Source organism: Phoca vitulina, unplaced genomic scaffold (assembly GCF_004348235.1).
Source record: "Phoca vitulina isolate PV1807 unplaced genomic scaffold, GSC_HSeal_1.0 scaffold45, whole genome shotgun sequence".
NCBI classification, from domain to species: domain Eukaryota; kingdom Metazoa; phylum Chordata; class Mammalia; order Carnivora; family Phocidae; genus Phoca; species Phoca vitulina.
In genome coordinates this window covers 9,644,703-9,663,600 of record NW_022589748.1, presented here as the reverse complement: position 1 = coordinate 9,663,600, position 18,898 = coordinate 9,644,703, and the positions used below count along the sequence as shown (strand labels likewise).

General features: G+C 52.2%; 2 protein-coding genes across 3 annotated transcripts in view; one reads left to right on the top strand and one right to left on the bottom strand.

Moving 5' to 3' along the window:
• On the bottom strand, positions 1–2,789 carry LOC116648713 (apoptosis-associated speck-like protein containing a CARD). 2 transcript variants are annotated; one of them, XM_032430880.1, is made up of 3 exons: positions 2,427–2,788; positions 2,101–2,154; positions 1–1,561 (listed from the first exon to the last, which is right to left on the bottom strand). In XM_032430880.1, the coding sequence occupies exons 1-3, from the start codon at positions 2,698–2,700 to the stop codon at positions 1,305–1,307; spliced, it is 585 nt and encodes a 194-aa protein (XP_032286771.1). In that variant the 5' UTR covers positions 2,701–2,788; the 3' UTR covers positions 1–1,304. The 2 variants fall into 2 exon arrangements, with proteins under 2 accessions (XP_032286771.1, XP_032286772.1); XM_032430881.1 differs by lacking the exon at positions 2,101–2,154 and having other exon boundaries at positions 2,427–2,789.
• An 11,399-nt stretch (positions 2,790–14,188) lies between these two features.
• Positions 14,189–18,898, top strand: part of TRIM72 (tripartite motif containing 72) — a 6,879-nt gene continuing 2,169 nt past the window's right edge. The window contains exons 1-4 of the mRNA XM_032431081.1: positions 14,189–14,578; positions 17,462–17,557; positions 17,644–17,874; positions 18,341–18,363. Of these exons, the coding sequence (XP_032286972.1) occupies positions 14,189–14,578; positions 17,462–17,557; positions 17,644–17,874; positions 18,341–18,363 (740 nt within the window). The remainder of the gene's footprint in view (positions 14,579–17,461; positions 17,558–17,643; positions 17,875–18,340; positions 18,364–18,898) is intronic.

Here is an 18,898-nt window from a genome sequence, read left to right as displayed (position 1 = left end):
GGAAGCTGGTAGGGCTGATGGCTGCATTTGGAAAGTTCTGCATTCCTCCTGGAGTCCCACCTAGCATTCGGAGCAGTTAGTCCCATGTGATGAGTGGGTGGCCTTGACGGTGGCCATATCTTACCTTGGTGCTTCCTCTTGTAGCAAACTACCTGTTTTCTCTGGTGGTCCGGTAGATCAGGATAGGGACATTTTATACAGACTGTCAGCATATTGTGCGTACACCCCTAAGGAAGTGTGTGGGAGGCATAAACGCTACATTTCTAGTTGTGTCCTCTAGGTGAGAGATTCAAAGTGAAGTCGACAGAGCTTTGCTCATTGTGAACTACTGTATCACCGAGTGGCACAGAACCACTCAGGTACCTGCATACCCGGACCCCCTGCGTCTGATGATCTGTCCCTTACGAGTGGGACACTGGGCTGCTGTGCCTGCTTGTTGCTTTGCCTGCCTACCCCTATCTTGCTTCAAAGCCAGAAAGAATTTGGGTGCAGAGGGTATGCAGGATGTAATCCTAGCATCCTGGTTCCCCAACAGCCTTTGCAAACAGCACTCCTTAAGTGCTGTTTCCTGGTGAAGAATACTTATATTAATGATACCTCTGGAGGCAAAAATTCAATCAAGAGAAGAAATGGCCCCTAGAACTCATTCCCAAAGTTTTGGTTTTGTCGTTGGCCTGTTTTCTGGGCAAAGTATAACCTATAACCCCTTCCTGTAGGGGGCGGCAGGGAGCAGAGGGAGCAATGAAGCCTGCTGAAGTCTGGGCTGGTGCCAGAAGGAACCCTAGATAGAATTCTGCTTGATTGCTTGTGCTCTTCTGTGTTTAGAGGATACTCTGTCTCTCCCCTTGAAGAGTGCTCTAATTTTACATTTTTTTCCCTAAGGAAAAGTGAAAGAGAAGCTATGTAGACTCGTCTGTCTCATGCCTCTGAGCTGACCCATTACAGTTCCAGACCTTTTGTACATACGTCTGTTTTCGACCTTGACCACAGGGCTAACCGTGGGTAGCACTGGAGGAGTTACCAAATGGTAAATGAGAGGGGATATTCCACGGTGACTGTGAGGCAGAAAGGATAAAGCGGGGAGCCTGCTGCCCTAGGACCAGGCAGTAAAGTAGAGCTTTACTTGGCCTCTGCGGCATTTACATCTGTAGCTTAGCTCTGCATGTGCTTCCAGGCTGGAAGTAGGAAAAACACACAAGTACAAGTTGGCTTTTCATATATTGAGTATAAAAAGAGATCAGATTTGGGGTTAGTTGGCTGAACTGCCAGGGATTCTATGTGGGACTGCTGCTGGGGAAGACACCTCAGCTTTTCTCCAGGTCGACCACCAGGTAGGGGTGCGTGTTCTTCAGGGCCTGGAAGAGCAGATCTTTGCAGGTCTTGTTCCAGGCTGGAGCAAAGCTGAGGAGCTTCCTCATCTTCATTGGGTTGGTGGACTCGGCCCGCACTGCCCCGTACTGCTCCTCTGACAGGACCGTACCATACAGGGCGTCCAGCACCCCATCCACGTCTGTGACACGCGTGATGAGGGCTGCCCGGTGCCGGTCCACAAAGTGCGGTGCTGCGGGCAGAATGGAGGCGAGCAGCTGAGCCAGTTCCCGGGGTGGATACTGGGGTCTGTTCCCCCTGAGCTCTGCTTTCTTCAGAAATTGCTCTGTAACCCTAAGGGGTGGGGCTCAAGGTGGGCAGCCCACCCGCACTACAGATACAGTGGGATGAGTATAACTTTGTTTCTCTCTCCCTCCCACCAGCCCCCCCCGCCCAACCAGGTGTGCCCCAAGGGGTACGTGTGTGGGTGCGAAGGGTAGGCCCAACCTTGCTCCCTTTGTTCCTGGCTGTGGGACACAGCTCCAGGCTGTGCAGGGGTGTCGTGGGGTGTGGCTGAGAGGTTGGCAGCGAAGGCCTCACTTGGCTTGGCTGCCATCTCTTAAGAAGCCTGGATCTCAGCAGGTGCCCCTCAGGTGTGGCCCATGGTGTGTGGGTGGGTAGGAAGGGTAGGCCCACTCTTGCTTTCCCAGTGTTGCTGGCTGGGGACACAGCTCCAGGCTGTGCTGGGGTGTGCTGGGGTGTGGCCAGAGAGGTTGGGAGTGAAGGCCTCACCTGGCTTGATTGCAGTCTGGTGATCCTGGATCCCAGCAGGCCCTGGAGCGGGGCCTATAAGGGAATCAGTCAAGTGGTCCCCTTCCCTTCCATTACCATATCTCCAGTCTCTCTGGGGCAGGGGCCCCTTGGTCCGGAAGCCAAGTTCAGGGCCAAGCACAGGAAACCCTTCCCAGCAGGAGGAGCATTTGTAATTTTAGAGGGTAGGAGGAACTGAAAGCAAAAGAGCCCAAGGGGCAAACGTTGGGGTGGGGGCTGGTGTGGGGAGGGGACATCGGAGGCCCAGCGATCTGGGCCCTTGCAGAGCGTGGAGCGGGTGTGCTCACCTTTGCACATCATCTCCTGCAGCTGCTCCGCTGTCTCCTGCATGCCAATCTCACGCAGCACGAGCGCGGTGAGCTCTGCGCTGTACTCTTCCAGATAGAAAGAGACGAGCTTGTCTGTGAGGTCCATGGCGTCCATGGCCATCAGTGTCCCCCGCGGGATGCGCCCATAGCCTTCGCGCAGCGGCACTGAAAGTAGCTTCAGCTTGAACTTCTTGAACTCGTCTGCAGTCAGGTTCTCCAGCGCGTCCAGGATGGCGTCGCGAGTGCACCCCATGGCTCTGCCGCTGGTGCTCACCCGGGATGTCTGCAGACCAGGAAGTCTGCTCCGGGGCGGGACCTGGAACTCCCCGCCTTCTCCCGATTCCCGCCTTCGCCCCAGCTCATTGCCGGGTGGCATAGGGCGCCCCGACTACCCCATTGGTTCCCACCCACCAAGGTCTCCAGGCTCACTAACCTGGCCATCAGGGGGCGCCGGGATTGCATCCTCCAGCTGATGTGTGAGGTGGGACCCGGGAGATGGCAGAGGGGCTCATGGGGTAGTGCCTCCATCTCCAGGCTTGCAGTAACTAGCACAGACCAGAACCTGGTTTATTGAAAGTGCCAAGGTTTAGAATCTTGAAATTCTAGAACACTAAAATGTCCACATTTCCCTGAATCTTAGCGTCCACTCTCACATGTCATAGAATCTTAGAATCTTAGAATCCTAACAACCAGAACCATGTAGCTTACCAAGTTGCACGCACAGAGAAGAAAAGATGTAAAAAGGTAGAGGGGCACCTGGGTGGCTCAGTTGGTTAAGGGTCTGCCTTCAGCTCAGGTCATGATCCCAGGGTCCTGGGATCGAGCCCCGCATCAGGCTCCCTGCTCAGCAAGGAATCTGCTTATCCCTCTCCCTCCGCTCCTCACTCCTGCTCATGCTCTCTCTCTCAAAACCTTAAAAAAAAAAAAGTTGTGTACTTTCTCTGTGCCTGTTAACTTATCTGTAAAATGGGATCATAACACTTACCCACTTAGTAAATATTCCATCGTAACATGGGCTACCTGATGGCATCTGAAACCTTGCCAGATACTTCCTGGGACAGCCAGGATTTGGTCCCAGGAGCTGAATTTCTGGGGAAGTGGTGATGAGACACTTGTAATGAACGGTTGAGAAACTTCTCGATGGAGGGAAAGTCATGGGTGCAGGGTCACCCTGGGCCCAGGGGGCTTGATCTAGAAGAGCAAGTGAAAGGTGGCATGAGTAGGCATTGGAGCCCAAGCTGTGCCCAGAATCCTTAACTTGACTTTAACATGTCTGGGAAGGCCCTGCTGGTCTGGCCCCCGTGGACCTCACCAGCCTTGTCTTGTGCCACACCCTGTTCTCCCTCTGTCTCTGAGTTTCAACCACACTGGCCTCTCAGTTCCTCAAATGTGCCACACTCCTTTGCTTCTCCAAGGCTTCTTCTTTTTTTTTTTTTGGTTTTGTTTTTTAAAGGTTTTATTTCAGAGAGAGAGAGAGCATGAGTGGGGGACTGGCAGAGGGAGAAGCAGACTCCCCGCTGAGCAGGGAGCCTGATAAGGGACTCAATCCCAAGACCCTGGGGTCATGACCCCAGCTGAAGGTAGACGCTTAACCGACTGAGCCACACAGGCGCCCCTCTCTAACCTTTCAACGTGTTCCCTTGATCTGGAAATTTCTTCCCTCACTCTTTGCCTGGTCAATTCTTGAGACTTTAGGTTTCCAGTTAAATGTCACTTCCTCTGGCCAACCAGGTTTAGGATCCCTCCCAGACTAGTTCATAACACCTGCTTTCAGAGCAATTGTGACTGAATTGTAACTATATGGATTTGTTTAGCATCAGTCTTCCCTGCCAGTCTGTAAGTCATGCCTGTCCGATCATTGTTGCATCCACAGCATCCAGAACAGTGCTTGGCCTATGGTGGTGGTTCAAGAAATCTTTGTGGAACCAGTAATGAATGAAGGGGCCTTGTGGGAAACGAATCATGAGCGACTCTTAACTATAGAGAACAAACTGAGGGTTGATGGAGGGAGATGGGTATTAAGGGGGGCATATGTTATGATGAGCACTGGGCATCATATGTAAATGATGAACCACTGAACTCTACTCCTGAAACCAATATTGAACTATATGTCAACTAACTAGAATCTAAATTAAAAACAACAACAACAACAACGAAGGCACCTTGTTCAACGGAGGATACCAGAGGCAGCTGCCAGGAGCTGGAAGACTGTGGGCTTGAAGCTGTCCAGTGTCTAGCTTGAATCTGGGCTCTCCTTCCTAGGTGGTTATTGGGAATCCTTCATTTTTCCATTTCAGCTGGGTTGTAACAATCACCATTGCTTTTACTGATGTGATCCTGACATACACATTTATTTATTCATTTGTTGAACATCCGTCACCCAGCTGTGAGCTCGGTGAAGGCAGGGACCTTGTGTGTCTTGTTCATTGCTGAATCCCCGGCATCAAGACAGTGCTTGATCCCTAGGAGGTGCTCAGTGAAGATTTGCTAAATGAAGGAATAAATGAGGCTGTGTTACCTGCAGCATGTTGTATTCAAGAGCTTCCAGCAAGGGTAGTAGCGGGGCTCACTCCCCATCCCTGTGCATGTTGCCTCACATGATCTAGGTATATTATGTGCCAACATCCCCACCATGGGTGGCACCTGTGGTCCAATAACCAGTGTTCCTTGGCTCATGGCTGTTTATTATTGTGCCTCTTCCCTGGTCTTTATCCTTTTACAATCTCCGACTCATTTTGTACACTGTGGCCAAAAGGCTACAGCTTCCTAGCCCACACATTGATCTTACCCCTTCCCTGCTCGGAAACCTATGACTCTCCAGTGCCCTCAGAGTCAAGTCCAAGCTCCTTGGCTTGGTCTTCAAGATCCTTGCCAACCTCCTCAGCTCACCTTCGACAGTGTTGGCCTCTGGACTTCTCTCCACAAGTGGCACCTGCTCTCTGCTTGGCCTCTTTAAAGTCCCTTCTGGTTGCCTTGATGAGTTACTGCTTGTCCCAACATCCATCAGGAGTCACTCTTTCGAAGAAATAATAAAAATTTGAGCCCCCTCTTTAGGCTGTGATCTTTTACATGCATTATTTCAAAGCCTGACAACAATCCCTGGGGGACAGGGTCTAGTAGCCCTATTTTACCAACGAGAAGACTGAGGCTCAGAGAGGTTGAGGGACTTGCCGAAGGTCATATAGCTGAGGGGATCATATAGCTTGTCTGTCTGGATTCTGAATTTGTCTTCTGTCTGCTCTTCCCTGTTGACTTTTCTGTCCTCTGTGCAAAATGAATTATTCCTTCACACGTCTGCAGGATGCCTTTACGATGCCTTTATCATACAGTGTGTCTGTTCACTCTGTTTTCCCACCAGACTGAGAGCTCCTTGAGGACCTTCTGTGATCCACAGCACCCACCACAGGGCTTGGCATAACTCCAGCCATTATAAGCCTTTATGGAATGACAAAAGAATCCTAGAATCTAGAATCATAAAAACCTGCTCTTTTCACATTGGTAGAATCTTACATGCTTTTTTTAAACAAAAAGATTTTAGGGGCGCCTGGGTGGCTCAGTCGTTGGGTGTCTGCCTTCAGCTCGGGTCATGATCCCAGAGTCCTGGGATCAAGCCCCACATCGGGCTCCTTGCTCCGCGGGAAGCCCGCTTCTCCCTCTCCCATTCCCCCTGCTTGTGTTCCCTCTCTCGCTGTGTCTCTCTGTCAAATAAATACATAAAATCTTAAAAAAAAATTTATTTATTTTAGAGGGAGAGAGTGAGTGTGCATGAGCAGGGGTGAGGGGAGGAGCAGAGGGAGAGACGGGGGAAAGAATCTCAAGCAGACTCAAGCTCATGTGGTGCTCCATCCATGATCCTGAGATCATGAGCTGAGCCGAAACCAAGAGTTAGATGCTTAACCGACTGAGCCACCCAGGTGCCCCAATGCTTTGGGTTTTTGAGTCATGGAATTTTATTTTATTTTATTTTTTTATTTTTTTTTTAAAGATTTTATTTTTATTTATTTGAGAGAGAGAGAATGAGAGACAGAGAGCATGAGAGGGAGGAGGGTCAGAGGGGGAAGCAGACTCCCTGCCGAGCAGGGAGCCTGATGCGGGACTCGATCCCGGGACTCCAGGATCATGACCTGAGCCGAAGGCAGTCGCTTAACCGACTGAGCCACCCAGGCGCCCCGAGTCATGGAATTTTAAAAATGATTGCCTGACTCAACCCCCACATAGAGCAGGGACCCCTAGCCACATGGCCATATTTCTGTATCTCTTGAGCCCTTGTTTGGATGGGATGGCCTTGGCTTTAAGTAAACTCAATGTAACATATTTCAATGGAACCCGTGGGACTGTGGGAAATTGTGCCTGGGAGAATGTGTGTCATCCCTAGGAGGAGAAGGTGGGCTTCTCCTTCCAGCTGGCTTCCTGGGGGCAATGGGGCTGAAGATATGTGACATGGCACAAGGGTCATGTGCCCTTCCCTTGTTCCTGCATGTCACCACCCAGGACCCTTCTGGGCCCCGCTTGTCCCTGGCATCCAACCCCAGTCACATTTCTGCTCACACATATTCAGACCGGGACACGGAAGATCCAGGCTGTGATTTTCATACGACACCTCAGAGCGCGTGCTGGCCCTTTGGTGTGATGTCATAGGGAGGCAAGGGACAAGGGACGGGAGAACAGCTATTCCTTTCATGGAACCGGAAGCCTCACCAGCCGGTGGTTTTAGGATTCACCTCAGTTAGAACAAGTGACACTTTTTGGCAGGTGGATGTGCTCTATGAGCATATTGTAGACTCTGAACCCAGAAGGGAACATAGGTTTTGGAGAATCTATTTTATTCTATTTTTTTTTTTTTAAAGATTTTTATTTATTTATTTGCGAGAGAGAGAATGAGAGACAGAGAGCACGAGAGGGAGGAGGGTCAGAGGGAGAAGCAGACTCCCCACTGAGCAGGGAGCCCGATGTGGGACTCGATCCCGGGACTCCAGGATCATGACCTGAGCTGAAGGCAGTCGCTCAACCGACTGAGCCACCCAGGCGCCCTATTCTATTTTTTAAAAGTTAATTTTTTAGAGAGAGAGAGAGCATGTGAGTGAGGTGGGGAGAGGGACAGAATGAGAGGGAGAGAGTCTTTTTTTTTTTTTTTTTTAAAGATTTTATTTATTTGAGAGAGAGACAGAGTGAGAGAGGGAACACAAGCAGGGGGAGTGGGAGAGGGTGAAGCAGGCTTCCTGCCGAGCAGGGAGCTCAATGCGGGGCTCAATCCCAGGACCCTGGGATCATGACCTGAGCTGAAGGCAGATGTTTAATGACTGAGCCATCTAGGCGCCCCTGGAAAGAAAGAGTCTTAAGCAGGCTCCATGCCCATCGTGGAGCCTGACACGGGGCTCGATCTCACCATCCTGAGATCATGGCCTGAGCCGAAATCAAGAGTCAGAGGCTTAATGGACTGAGCCACCCAGGCGCCCCTGTTTTATTCTAAATAGATGTATTAAGGATCTACTAGACGCCCGCCCACATGATAAGTGCTGGTGGGAGACAGTAATAGTAGTAATAACAGCTTCCATTCTCTAAAATCTACTATGTTCTAGGCACTGCTAAGCAGTTAACATGCATAATCTCATTTAAACCTCCTGACATCCCTGTGAGTGTGTGTATTTATCCCACCTTACAGAGGAGAAAACTGAGGTTTTCAGAAATTACTCTGGAAGCCAATAATGGTAGTAAATGAGGAAACACAGATTGAACCATCTGACCCCTAGGCCCAAATTCCAACCACCATCCTAAATGTCCTACTTTCCTTAAAAATTGACAAATGGCTTGAAGAGATTATGTATATGGAAATTTATGCCTCCTCCAGACTGTCCACAAACATCTTAGGAAGCTAGATGTTACGATAGTAGTAATGTTAACGCTAACTTCCTCCTCTTTGCAGAAAGCTCTAGAACTTGCATTCAGAAGATTGTGGAATAGTGGGAAAAGCAGGAGATGAGTGGTGTCAGACCCACTCAGATTCGATTCCCAGATCCTCTTAGCTGTGTGACTTAGGGAGGTCACAGCCCCTCCCTGGGGTCTGCATTCTGTAACATGAATGTGCTCACCTCATCAGCCTGTAGGGAATCAGGACCCCGAGAAGGGCAATGACTTGGCCAAAGTCCCCAGGGAGGTAGAGGCAGAACCTACTTGTTCCTGGACACTGCCAGGGTGATTTCCATCTGAGGAGGTGGGGAATAGGAGCTTTGGGCAGCTCTCCGGGAAGCCATGATAATCCCTTCTCCCTCAATACCTCCTTTTCTGGGGGGAGTGCTCAGAGCTCCGAACTTTGATCCCTGGCAAGGGAAGAAACTTCAGGTCTTACCTCAGGCCCACCTTTGCCCCTGGACTAGAGCCAGAGCTATTGGTGGTGGTAAGATGCCTCCTGGGTGTGATTCTCCCCACCCAACCAAAGTAACCCTTGATCACTGGAACCAGATTGCTTCTTCTGCAGCCAAGACCATAGATTGTCAGAACATTGGGCAAGCCACTTAATCTCATTCCTCATGGCCTCCTTGTAAAATAGGGACAATGTTGGGTTGTTACAGGTTATAAATGAGGTTATGAGGTTATAAGGTTATAAATGGATTAAGAATGGTGAAATGCTTGGAACAGGCCTGGCATATTATGGGTGATTTTGTCATTGTTAAAGTTTCTGAGCCTTAGTTTTCCAGTCTCTGAAGTAGGGATGATGTTATTGACTTTACAGGGTTATAGGGAGGATTCCTTGGAATACTTAGTAATAATAATTGTAATAATATCAATAGCCAACATTTATTGAACATTTCCTATGGACTTGGCATTGTTCTAAGAGTTTTATATGAATTAGCTTGTTGAATCTTCATAACAATCCAAGAATCTGTTTTTTTTTTTTAAGATTTATTTATTTATTTGAGAGAGAGTGCGTGAGTGAGCGGGGGCGGGGGTTTGTGGAGGGGCAGAAGGAGATGGAGAGAAAATCTTCAGCAGACTCCTCCCTGAGAGCACAGCCCGATGCGGGGCTTGGTTTCATGACCCTGAGATCATGACCTGAGCTGAAACCAAGAGTTGAACGCTCAACCAACTGAGCCACCACGGTGCCCCAATCCAAGAGTCTTTTTTTTTTTTCTTTTTAATATTTTATTTATTTATTTGACAGAGAGAGAGAGCACAAGCGGGGGAGTGGCAGGCAGAGAGAGAGGGAGAAGCAGGCTCCCCACTGAGCAAGGACCTTAATGCAGGGCTCGATCCCAGGACCCTGGGATCATGACCTGAGCTGAAGGCAGACCCTTAACCAACTGAGCCACCCAGGCGCCCCCCAATCTAAGAGTCTTAATAAAAATCCTTACATGATTCCCATTTTACAAATAAGAAAATCAGGTTAAGTGACTTGCCCAAAGTCACATGAGGAAAGAGCAGAGTCAAGATTTGAGCCTGGTGGTGGCAGTCACTGCCTCCTAAGCCCCTGGGTGCCAACACACTGTCCCTGGTGTTTATTTAGTATAATATCTAGTTTAATCCTCATATCAACCTGACAGGGATGGTATTGTTATCCTACTTATCCTCATGTTGTAGCTGAAGATGCTGGAGTCCAGAGAGGTAGGTGATCTTCCTGGGCGTACCCAACACGAGTCTGTGACATCAGCATTCAGGACCTGCTTTTGCTGTGGCCCTGATTGGAGGATTTCTGCCTTCTTTCTGCATTTATCCAATACAAGAGCTCTCACCTTCCATGGCATTTATGACTTCAGCCATTGGGAAGCTCTCCCTTAGGACAAGCCAGAATCTGCTCCCTCTGAGCTCTGGCTGCAGGGACTTCACAGAGCTCCATCTTATCGTAGGGTTAGCATCACAAGTCCTTACTTCCTCCTCCAGATATGTTCCCTCCAACCTGCTGTAGACAATCAATGTCCCTCCCATGGGTCAGAGGTCAGATCTGGCCCATCCACAGAGAGAGATTGAGTTGACTGTCACCTCCTTGTCCTGCGCACCCACTCCTATTGACCAAAATCTTCAGCCTCAGCCTGGCAGTGATGGAAACTCCAGGTGAGATCGACATTCAGGATATCGACTTTTTGAGTGGAAGTAAAGTGGTTTGTGGTTTCAGAGACCAGCTCCAGATATGCTCTCATCCTCACCCCCTCCTCTTTGGGGAAATCAAACTTCCCTGGGTTTCTCAGGGTTCTGGTAAAAAGCCTTAGTAGCTTCCTGAGACTTTTCTTTCTTTCTTTTTTTTTTTTTTTTTTACAGATTTTATTTATTTGACAGAGAGAGACACAGCAAGAGAGGGAACACAAGCAGGGGGAGTGGGAGGGAGAAGCAGGCTTCCCGTGGAGCAGGGAGCCCGATGTGGGGCTCGATCCCAGGACCCTGGGATCATGACCTGAGCCAAAGGCAGACGCTTAATGACTGAGCCACCCAGGCGCCCCTTCCTGAGACTTTTCAATACTGTAGTCATTTGTGTAGTCAATTGCTCTGATCCAAAAGAATAATAAAACTTATCTCTTCCTGAGAGGCCTAAATGATGATAGCCTGTACAAGGTTCCTAGGTTAAGCCCAAAGGTGCCAGGAACCCTGGGGTAGCTTCCTAAGTGGGCCAGCATGCAACATGGAAGAGCTTCAAGTGTTTTAGAAGAAATGAGCCACAGAACTTGGAGACAAGTCCAAAGATTTGTAATATTTAGGGTTTACTTATGTTTTTGAGATGCAAGTCATTGTTTATCTAGATGCTGCTTTGGGATTTAACAAATTATTAAAAGGAATGGGAGGGGGTGGGAGGGATGGGGTGGCTGGGTGATGGACATGGGGTGGGAGGGGGTGGGAGGGATGGGGTGGCTGGGTGATGGACATGGGGAGGGTATGTGTTGTGGTGAGTGCTGTGTGTTGTGTAAGACTGATGAATCACAGACCTGTACCCCTGAAACAATACATTATATGTTAACAACAACAACAACAACAACAAACCAAAGCAAAGCAAACCAAAACAAAACAAAAAGCAAGCATGGGTTGGGAGGGAGGGTTGGAGAAGGTACCAGAAAAAAAACAAATGGGAGGTTCAGTTCCTAAATATAACTTTTGTATATAAATACAAGAATACTCTGCTTAAAATAACTGAGTTCTTCCACCCCCCCAAATTCTGCATTTGCCTAGGATTTTGATCAAGCACATGAGAGCAAATCTATATTTAATCAACAAGGCTTAATAAGACAATCTTTAATAGTAATCTGTTAGAAGATCATGGAGATTATAGAGCTGTGCTGTCCCATTTGATAGCTACTATAAACACGTGGCTCTTGAGCACTTGAAATGAGGTGTCTGAAATGAGATGTGCCCTCAGTGTAATATACACACCTGCTTTCAAAGACTTAGTATGAAAGGAAGAATGCAAAATATTTTGTTAATAATTTAAGTAAGCTCTACGCCCAACATGGGGCTTGAATTCATGACCCCGAGATCAAGAGTTGCATGGTCTACCAACTGAGCCAGTCAGATGCCCCACATTAATAATTTTCATATTGGTTACATGTCAAATGATAATATTTTGGTTACACTTGGTTAAATAAAATATATTTGTGAAATTAAAAAAAAATAAAAACAATAAAACCAAAGACTTGAGCTGAGATGTGTAGGGAGCTATCTGGCTCCTGGGGAGATTTATTTACTTGCCGAAGAGTTGGAGTAAGAAGATCTTTAAGCAGGGGAGAGGGGCAGTTGCTTTCTCCTCCTTGATAATCAGGGAAAGGAATTCTTCCTTGTTGCTCCTCTCTAGGGTGTCTGGCTACCATCATGGGCCAGTTAACTTGGCTCTCATCCCATCATCCTAGGGCACAGGGAGCCAGACATTTACTATTTCCTGGGAGAGATTTAATGAGTCTGTCTCTGATCCAGAACACCTCATGTGCACATTTGGGATAAAATTAATAAAAATGAACATTAAAAACCCAAGAGAGAGGCAAAAAGAGAGTCCAAAGGGGGAGATAAAACTGAAACGTAAGCAGAAACTCAGATTAAGACTGGACAAATCCAGGGAAAGGCTGAGAGAAAGTGTGGCTGAGAGGCCAAAAGAGAAGGATCCAGTGAATTTGTGTGTTTATTCATTCACTGAGTATTTATTGAGCACCTGCAGTGTGCACATGCTTTACTCTAAATTGGAGACAAGCAGGGTACAAAATTTATATTCTGGTAGGAGGAATCGGTCAAAAAAACCAATAAGTAAAATATTGCTTGTCAGATGGTAATAAATGTTATAGGGAAAAACAGAGCAGCGGGAGGGAGATATGAGATTTAAAATCGGGGAATTAGGAAAAGCCGCACTGAGAGTAGGATGGAAACCATGTCCGAAAGAGTGTTCCAGGCCGAGGGGCCAGCAAGCCCAAAGGCCAAGGCTGGAGTGAGCAGGTGGGGAGGGGTGAGAGGAGAATGAGGTCCCCTTCAGTAGGGCTTTGTAGGCCACAGTGAGGACTTTGGTTTTCATTCTGAATGCAATTTAAACTGAGTTTTGAAGGCTAAGCATGTAAAAGCCCAAAGCTCTCAGGGCAGAATCAACTTCTGGGCTGCAGGCTTGTGGATTCAGTTCTTCCATTTATTCAACTGTCCCTCTATCAGTCATTTCCCAAGCACTTAGGGAGGCCCACTTTGCCCCAGGGCCTGTGCTGGGCACTGGAGAGGCCAGCAGGGAAAAGACCTTCCCCTCGACTCTGGAGGAAGAAAACCTTTCAGGGTAGTCTGAGGTCCTGTCCTCCTGCAGATGGAGCTAATACGGTCGCTGTGATCTTGGAGAGCCATAAACTTGGGGAATAAGTGGGTGACAAACTGGGGAGGGCCACAGGCAGGGACAGGGGAGGCTGGAGAGTGTGGAATGGGAGGGGTGGGGAGAAAGGAGAGACTCCTCCCAAACGTGTTTCTGTCTTTTCTGTGGTATGAGAGGCCCCGTCTCCCTGCTTTTGTAATTTCTGGCTCCAGGCTGAGCCAGGGAGGGGCCAGTGGATGGACCAGGACAGGTGGCCTTGACATGTGATGCTTGCCCGCTGACAGCTCAGTCCTCACTTTTAGAAAGGTTTCCAGAAGTGATGGAAGGGGGTGGGCAGGACAACTAAATATAGTCCTGGGGCCAAGACTCAGTCTGGGAGGGTCTGTCTGCGACTCACTGTGTGCCCTCACCCGTGGTGTCGGCTCCCAGCTGTGCCTGTGGGTCCCCTGTCCTTGCTCTGAGCTTGCTGCTTGCCCTTTGCCTGTCTCCAGACACAGCTCTGACACCCACCTAAGGTTAGGCCTGACCTTGAGTGGGCCTCCTGGGAGTCTCTTTTCCCCCAAGATCTCCATCCAGACCTGTGAGTCCTGTGGGTCTTGTGGGCCTGGAGATATGGGGGAGGGGAGGCCTGGGGATCCCGGAGAGGTAGGAAGGTAGGGGGTGGGGGCTCTGCGGAATTTGGGGCCGGGGCTGAGGCCTGGGCCTAAGACAGGGGAAGGACTGCAACCTGGACTCCTGTTTAGGACCTGGGATTGAGACAAGGTCCCTGTTAGTGGCTGTTTTGGGGGCTGGGGCTGAGAAATGCAACTGAGACTGCTTTTGGGCTCAAAACCGAGTCCCCCTTCCCCGCTGGCCAGAACCAGAGTCCTTTTCTGTAGGAGACGTGAGGTCTTTATAGGCTGGGGATCCTCCCTGTCTGGGTCTGGGGCCGGGCCTGGTTCGCGCATCCGCTGAGCCTCCCTGACTGAGCCCTGCTCTCCCCAGGTCCGTCATGTCGGCTGCGCCGGGCCTCCTGCACCAGGAGCTGTCCTGCCCGCTCTGCCTGCAGCTGTTCGACGCGCCCGTGACGGCCGAGTGCGGCCACAGCTTCTGCCGCGCCTGCCTGAGCCGCGTGGCTGGGGAGCCGGCGGCGGACGGCACGGTGCCCTGCCCGAGCTGCCAGGCACTCACGCGGCCGCAGGCGCTCAGCACCAACCTGCAGCTGGCGCGCCTGGTGGAGGGGCTGGCGCAGGTGCCGCAGGGCCACTGCCAGGAGCACCTCGACCCGCTCAGCATCTACTGCGAGCAGGACCGAGCGCTCGTGTGCGGCGTGTGCGCCTCGCTCGGTTCGCACCGCGGCCACCGCTTGCTGCCCGCCGCCGAAGCCCATGCGCGCCTCAAGGTGCGGGGATCGGGCGGCCTTCGGCGGCGGGGGGACCGGGGTGGGACGGGGTTGTTGGCTGGAGCGGGGTCTGGCCGATCTGGAGGTCGCCGCATTGACCTGGATTCTGAGCTTCGGGGCCGGGGGCGCCTGGAGTGGCGGGGGACGCGGGGCGGGGCGAGGCCGCTAGGGAATGGGGGCTGACGAGCTGCAGGCGGAGAAGGGAGCCTGGAAGAGGCACTCAGGGGCGGGCCCTGGGGAAGGGCTGCGGCCGGAAACCTAGATTTCCCGGGCTTAGCGGCTGGAGCGCGCCCAGAGATGCAGGGGCAGCCGCCACACGGCGGACTTGGCTGAGCAGGGAGGAGAACACGTGTCTGCGGCCCGCGAGCGCCGCCCCTTCCGCGGGCGTAGGCGGGGCAGATAGGACTAGCGGGGCGGGGCTTGGGGGCGGGGCTTGGGGCGGGCGGCCGGGGGGCGGTGTTGGCCGGGGCCGCGGGCCCGCTTCGCGGAGGCCCACGTTCTCCCCGGAGCTGCAGAACTTGCGCGGGCCCGAGGGTCACTACATCCGGCGGCGAGGGCAAGGCAGGCCTGGGAAACCCACCTCTGTGCGCGGGCCCGGGTTGGCACCGAGACCTAAATCCGGGCTGTTTTTCTCGATGGAGCTGGAAGTCTTGAACGCTTGCGTACTGAGCCCACACACAGTTGTGCGCACCCCAAGGTTTGCGATTCCCACGGGTGCCCAGAAAAGATACCAAGACATTAGCAAATAGAGACGCGCGCACACACACATACACACACTGGCTCGTCCGTGTCAGACGTGTGGCAAATCACACGCATGTAGTGACAGGAGAGTATGTGTCTACACAGGCCCAGGAAGGTCTGCCATGAAGCATTTGCTGGGCTGTGGAAGAATAAACGACAGGTGCGGGAGGGGGACGAGGCGGGTTCTGGAGGCAGGGAGCGGTCCTTAGCCCCGGCAGGGAAGCTGCCGTCGTCTTCTTGCGAATGATGAGCGGGGTGGGCTTCTGCGGGTTATCTTTGCCCACAAACATCAGCGTTTTCACTGCACTTCTGCTTGGCCCCCAGACTTCTAAAGAGAGTAGACCACCGTCCTCAGGCGGGTATTCGAGGGCCCCAGACTCCCCCAGGGACCCAGCCTCACCGTCCCTCCCTCTCCTGCCTTGCCCAGTTCTGCCCAGTACCGACTGGTGGTCTTCTAGACCAGCGCAGGAGCTTCTTCCCGGGAGCCTTCCCAACCCAGGCTCACCTTTGCTGGTAACCCCAGAACTCCCAATCTGGGCCAAAGAGAGAGACCTGCCAAGAGGGAATAGAGTCCCCGACATGCAACAGAGCACCAGGGGACCCAGGAGCCTGGAGGGGACAGATGGGGCGGGATACATTCTGCCAGGATCCGCATCAGCCCAGCCCTAAGCCACAGAGAGGGGCTGGCAGGAATTCTGAAGAAGGGACCCAAGAAGGGTCTGACGGAGGAGGGAGACAGGAAGGCTGGGGCGCGCGGCAGGATGCCTGGGTCCTTGGCGACGAAGAGGGGCTGTGTCCAGAGACCATGTACCAGGACTCAAGAGTGGTCGAATGGGATCTGCCGGGAGCGGGGGACTGATGCGACCCCTTGAAACTGAGCTGCCTCCTCCTGCATGCCAATGTCGCGCAGCCTGACTGCCTTGGGCTCGCAGCCGAAGTGCTCACCGCAGAGGGCAACCAGCTTGTGGGGCGTCTAGCTGCCGGAGAGGCCCCGCGGGATGTTCTGGAAGCCTGGGCGCAGCGGCTCCGCCCCCAGCTTCAGTTTGAACTTGTTGAGCTCATCCGCGGTCAAGTATTCCCTGCGCAACCAGGGTGGTGTCACGCTTCTTCCTCATGGCTTAGCCCTGTCGCCACTGAACCTCTGACGACTCTATGCTAAGAGCCACCAGGTCTGCCCTGTCTTGCAGCAGGCCGGAGCATGACCTGAGGCTGGCCACGGGGGCCATGGGCTAATCCTGGGGCTTCCGCTAAGACGGAGACTCATCCGCAGACAGAGCCTAGAAGGTCTCTCAGCTTCCCTTCGGCGGAGTGGGGAGGAGGCCACAGATCTGTCACAAGCCTGGGTGAAGTGAGGAAGACTGTTCCCATTCTGCAAAAGAGGAAACTGAGGTTGGAAGCCATGGAGGAGGGACTGGGACCGTCTGATTCCAGGCCATACACTTTCCAGGCAAAAAGTGACTTTGGCAGGGGCTCTTAGGAGTTTCCCTACACCTGCCTTTCAGGACTCACAAACTGGCAGGCCTAGGGGAGGATCCCGCCCACAAATCTGTTTGGTAGACGCAGCAGATAATATATTATTTTAAAGTAAGCTTTCCCCCCACCAGGAGATCTAGAGTCACATGCTGTACCCACTGAACCAGCCAGGTGCCCCAACACAGCAGACATTTTTATTAAATTGCCTGCCCCCACAGCCCTTAGCGGGGGGCAGGAAGGCTGATTGGGGTGTTGTGTTATTGTTCTGCTTTTAAGGATGGGGTAAAGCCCAGAGAGAAGAGGAGGTTGAACTTCTTCTTCATACATCCTACACTCACCCCGAGAGGCTGGCTGTGTCAGCGCTGTGCCCCTCTGTTTGTCACCCTCACAAAGACCTGTGCTAGGGGTGCTAGCGGCCCAGGGTGTGGGCTCAGGGGAGGGAGGCCAGGGAGGATTTCCCTAACTAGGCAGTGGGAGGGTAAGGCGTTCTCGACATCAGGACCGGGCCGGCGAGGGCCTAGAGATCTGCACACGAGTTCTGGGAATGGTGAGATGCCCACCTGACTGGAGGAGGAGCCGGCACTGAGGCTGAGCCAGAGAGCGCAGGTTTAGGGCGGCACGTGGGGGGCGGGGGCGGCCCCTTCACTTCTTTATGCCTCACCCCCTCAGACGCAACTGCCGCAGCAGAAGCTGCAGCTGCAGGAGGCGTGCATGCGCAAGGAGAAGAGTGTGGCTGTGCTGGAACATCAGCTGATGGAGGTGGAGGTGAGGGGCTCAGCACAGCAGGGCCGGGGGACTGGGCATCGGCCTGGGGCTCCCAGCCCAGTGCTTTTGCCTGTTTGCTCCCCCAGGAGACGGTGCGTCAGTTCCGGGGGGCTGTCGGGGAGCAGCTGGGCAAGATGCGGGTGTTCCTGGCGGCACTGGAGGGCTCCTTGGACCGTGAGGCCGAGCGAGTGCGGGGTGAGGCAGGGGTCGCCTTGCGGCGGGAGCTGGGAAGCCTGAACTCTTACCTGGAGCAGCTACGGCAGATGGAGAAGGTCCTGGAGGAGGTGGCCGACAAGCCCCAGACTGAGTTCCTCATGGTGAGCACTGGATGTCCTTCCCTCTCTGCTTCTCAGCCAGGGTTCGGGGCCTAGAGACCTCATCCCATTGTCAGACATGGACTTTGAGGTCCAGAGAGGGACAGGACAAGGCCAGGTCACACATCGGGGGAGGGGGGCAGGACTGCTGTTATGGTTGTTTAGGTTGGACACTGCACAAGGACACTGAATTTAAGTGGGCACCATTCATATCATAGACATTGTAGGTTTGTATGTTTATTTGGACAATCTTCTACCCAGTGGAATTGGTCTCTTGAGGAAAGGGAGTACGTTTTTATAGCTCACACAGAGGTAAAGGGCTAGGGTTGGCTTTAAATTCTGGGTTTCTTTTGGCTTTCCTGTTTCTTCCTGACCCCACACTTAGCATTCCCAGTGGTCCATCCATCCTCAGAAGTCCCCAGCGTCTCCCCTGCCTGTCTCACCTCCATCTCTTTATCTCTCTTTCCAGAAATATTGCCTGGTGACCAGCAGGTGAGATCAACTTGGCCCTGCCCCTTTTCCCAACTTGCCCTAGTCTTCAGGGACACTGGCTGGCTCACCGTCTAATCACAGCAAGCCTGCACCCCCCATTCTGTCCACCGCCATCTTCCTGCATTTGTGTTGAGCACAGAAATGACCCTGACCCTGACCTGGTCTTTCTCCTCGGGGACCTCCCAGACTGGTGCTGGGGACGGACTTGGGCGGGGACACAGGCATCCGTAGGGGCTCAGTGCTGCAGTGGCAGGAAGGGGGTGCCGGGGGCAGGCTTCGGAGAGGGGGCGCTAGAGGAATGCCAGGAGTGGGGAGGTGAAGAGCTGGGGGAAGAGGCGGGCCAAGACTGGTAAGAGGGAGAGAAGATGAAGCCGCTGTGGTAGGTGAGGGCAAACTGGAGGGCTGAGGAGCTTGGCCCTTATCCCAACAGAAGGCTCTTCTTAAAAAAAAAAAAAAAAATTTTTTTTTTTTTTTTTTTTTTTTTTTTTGGGGGGGCGGGCTGGGTCTGTTGGTGGAGTCTGCGACTCCTGATCTC

Coding starts and splice junctions, on each gene's coding strand:
- LOC116648713 (XM_032430880.1), bottom strand. CDS start 2,700: ATGGGGTGCACTCGCGACGCCATCCTGGACGCGCTGGAGAACCTGACT. Junction 2,155..2,426: donor GCAGGAGATGATGTGCAAAG/GTGAGCACACCC, acceptor ATTCCCTTATAG/GCCCCGCTCCAGGGCCTGCT. Junction 1,562..2,100: donor CCAGACTGCAATCAAGCCAG/GTGAGGCCTTCA, acceptor TTCTGCCCGCAG/CACCGCACTTTGTGGACCGG.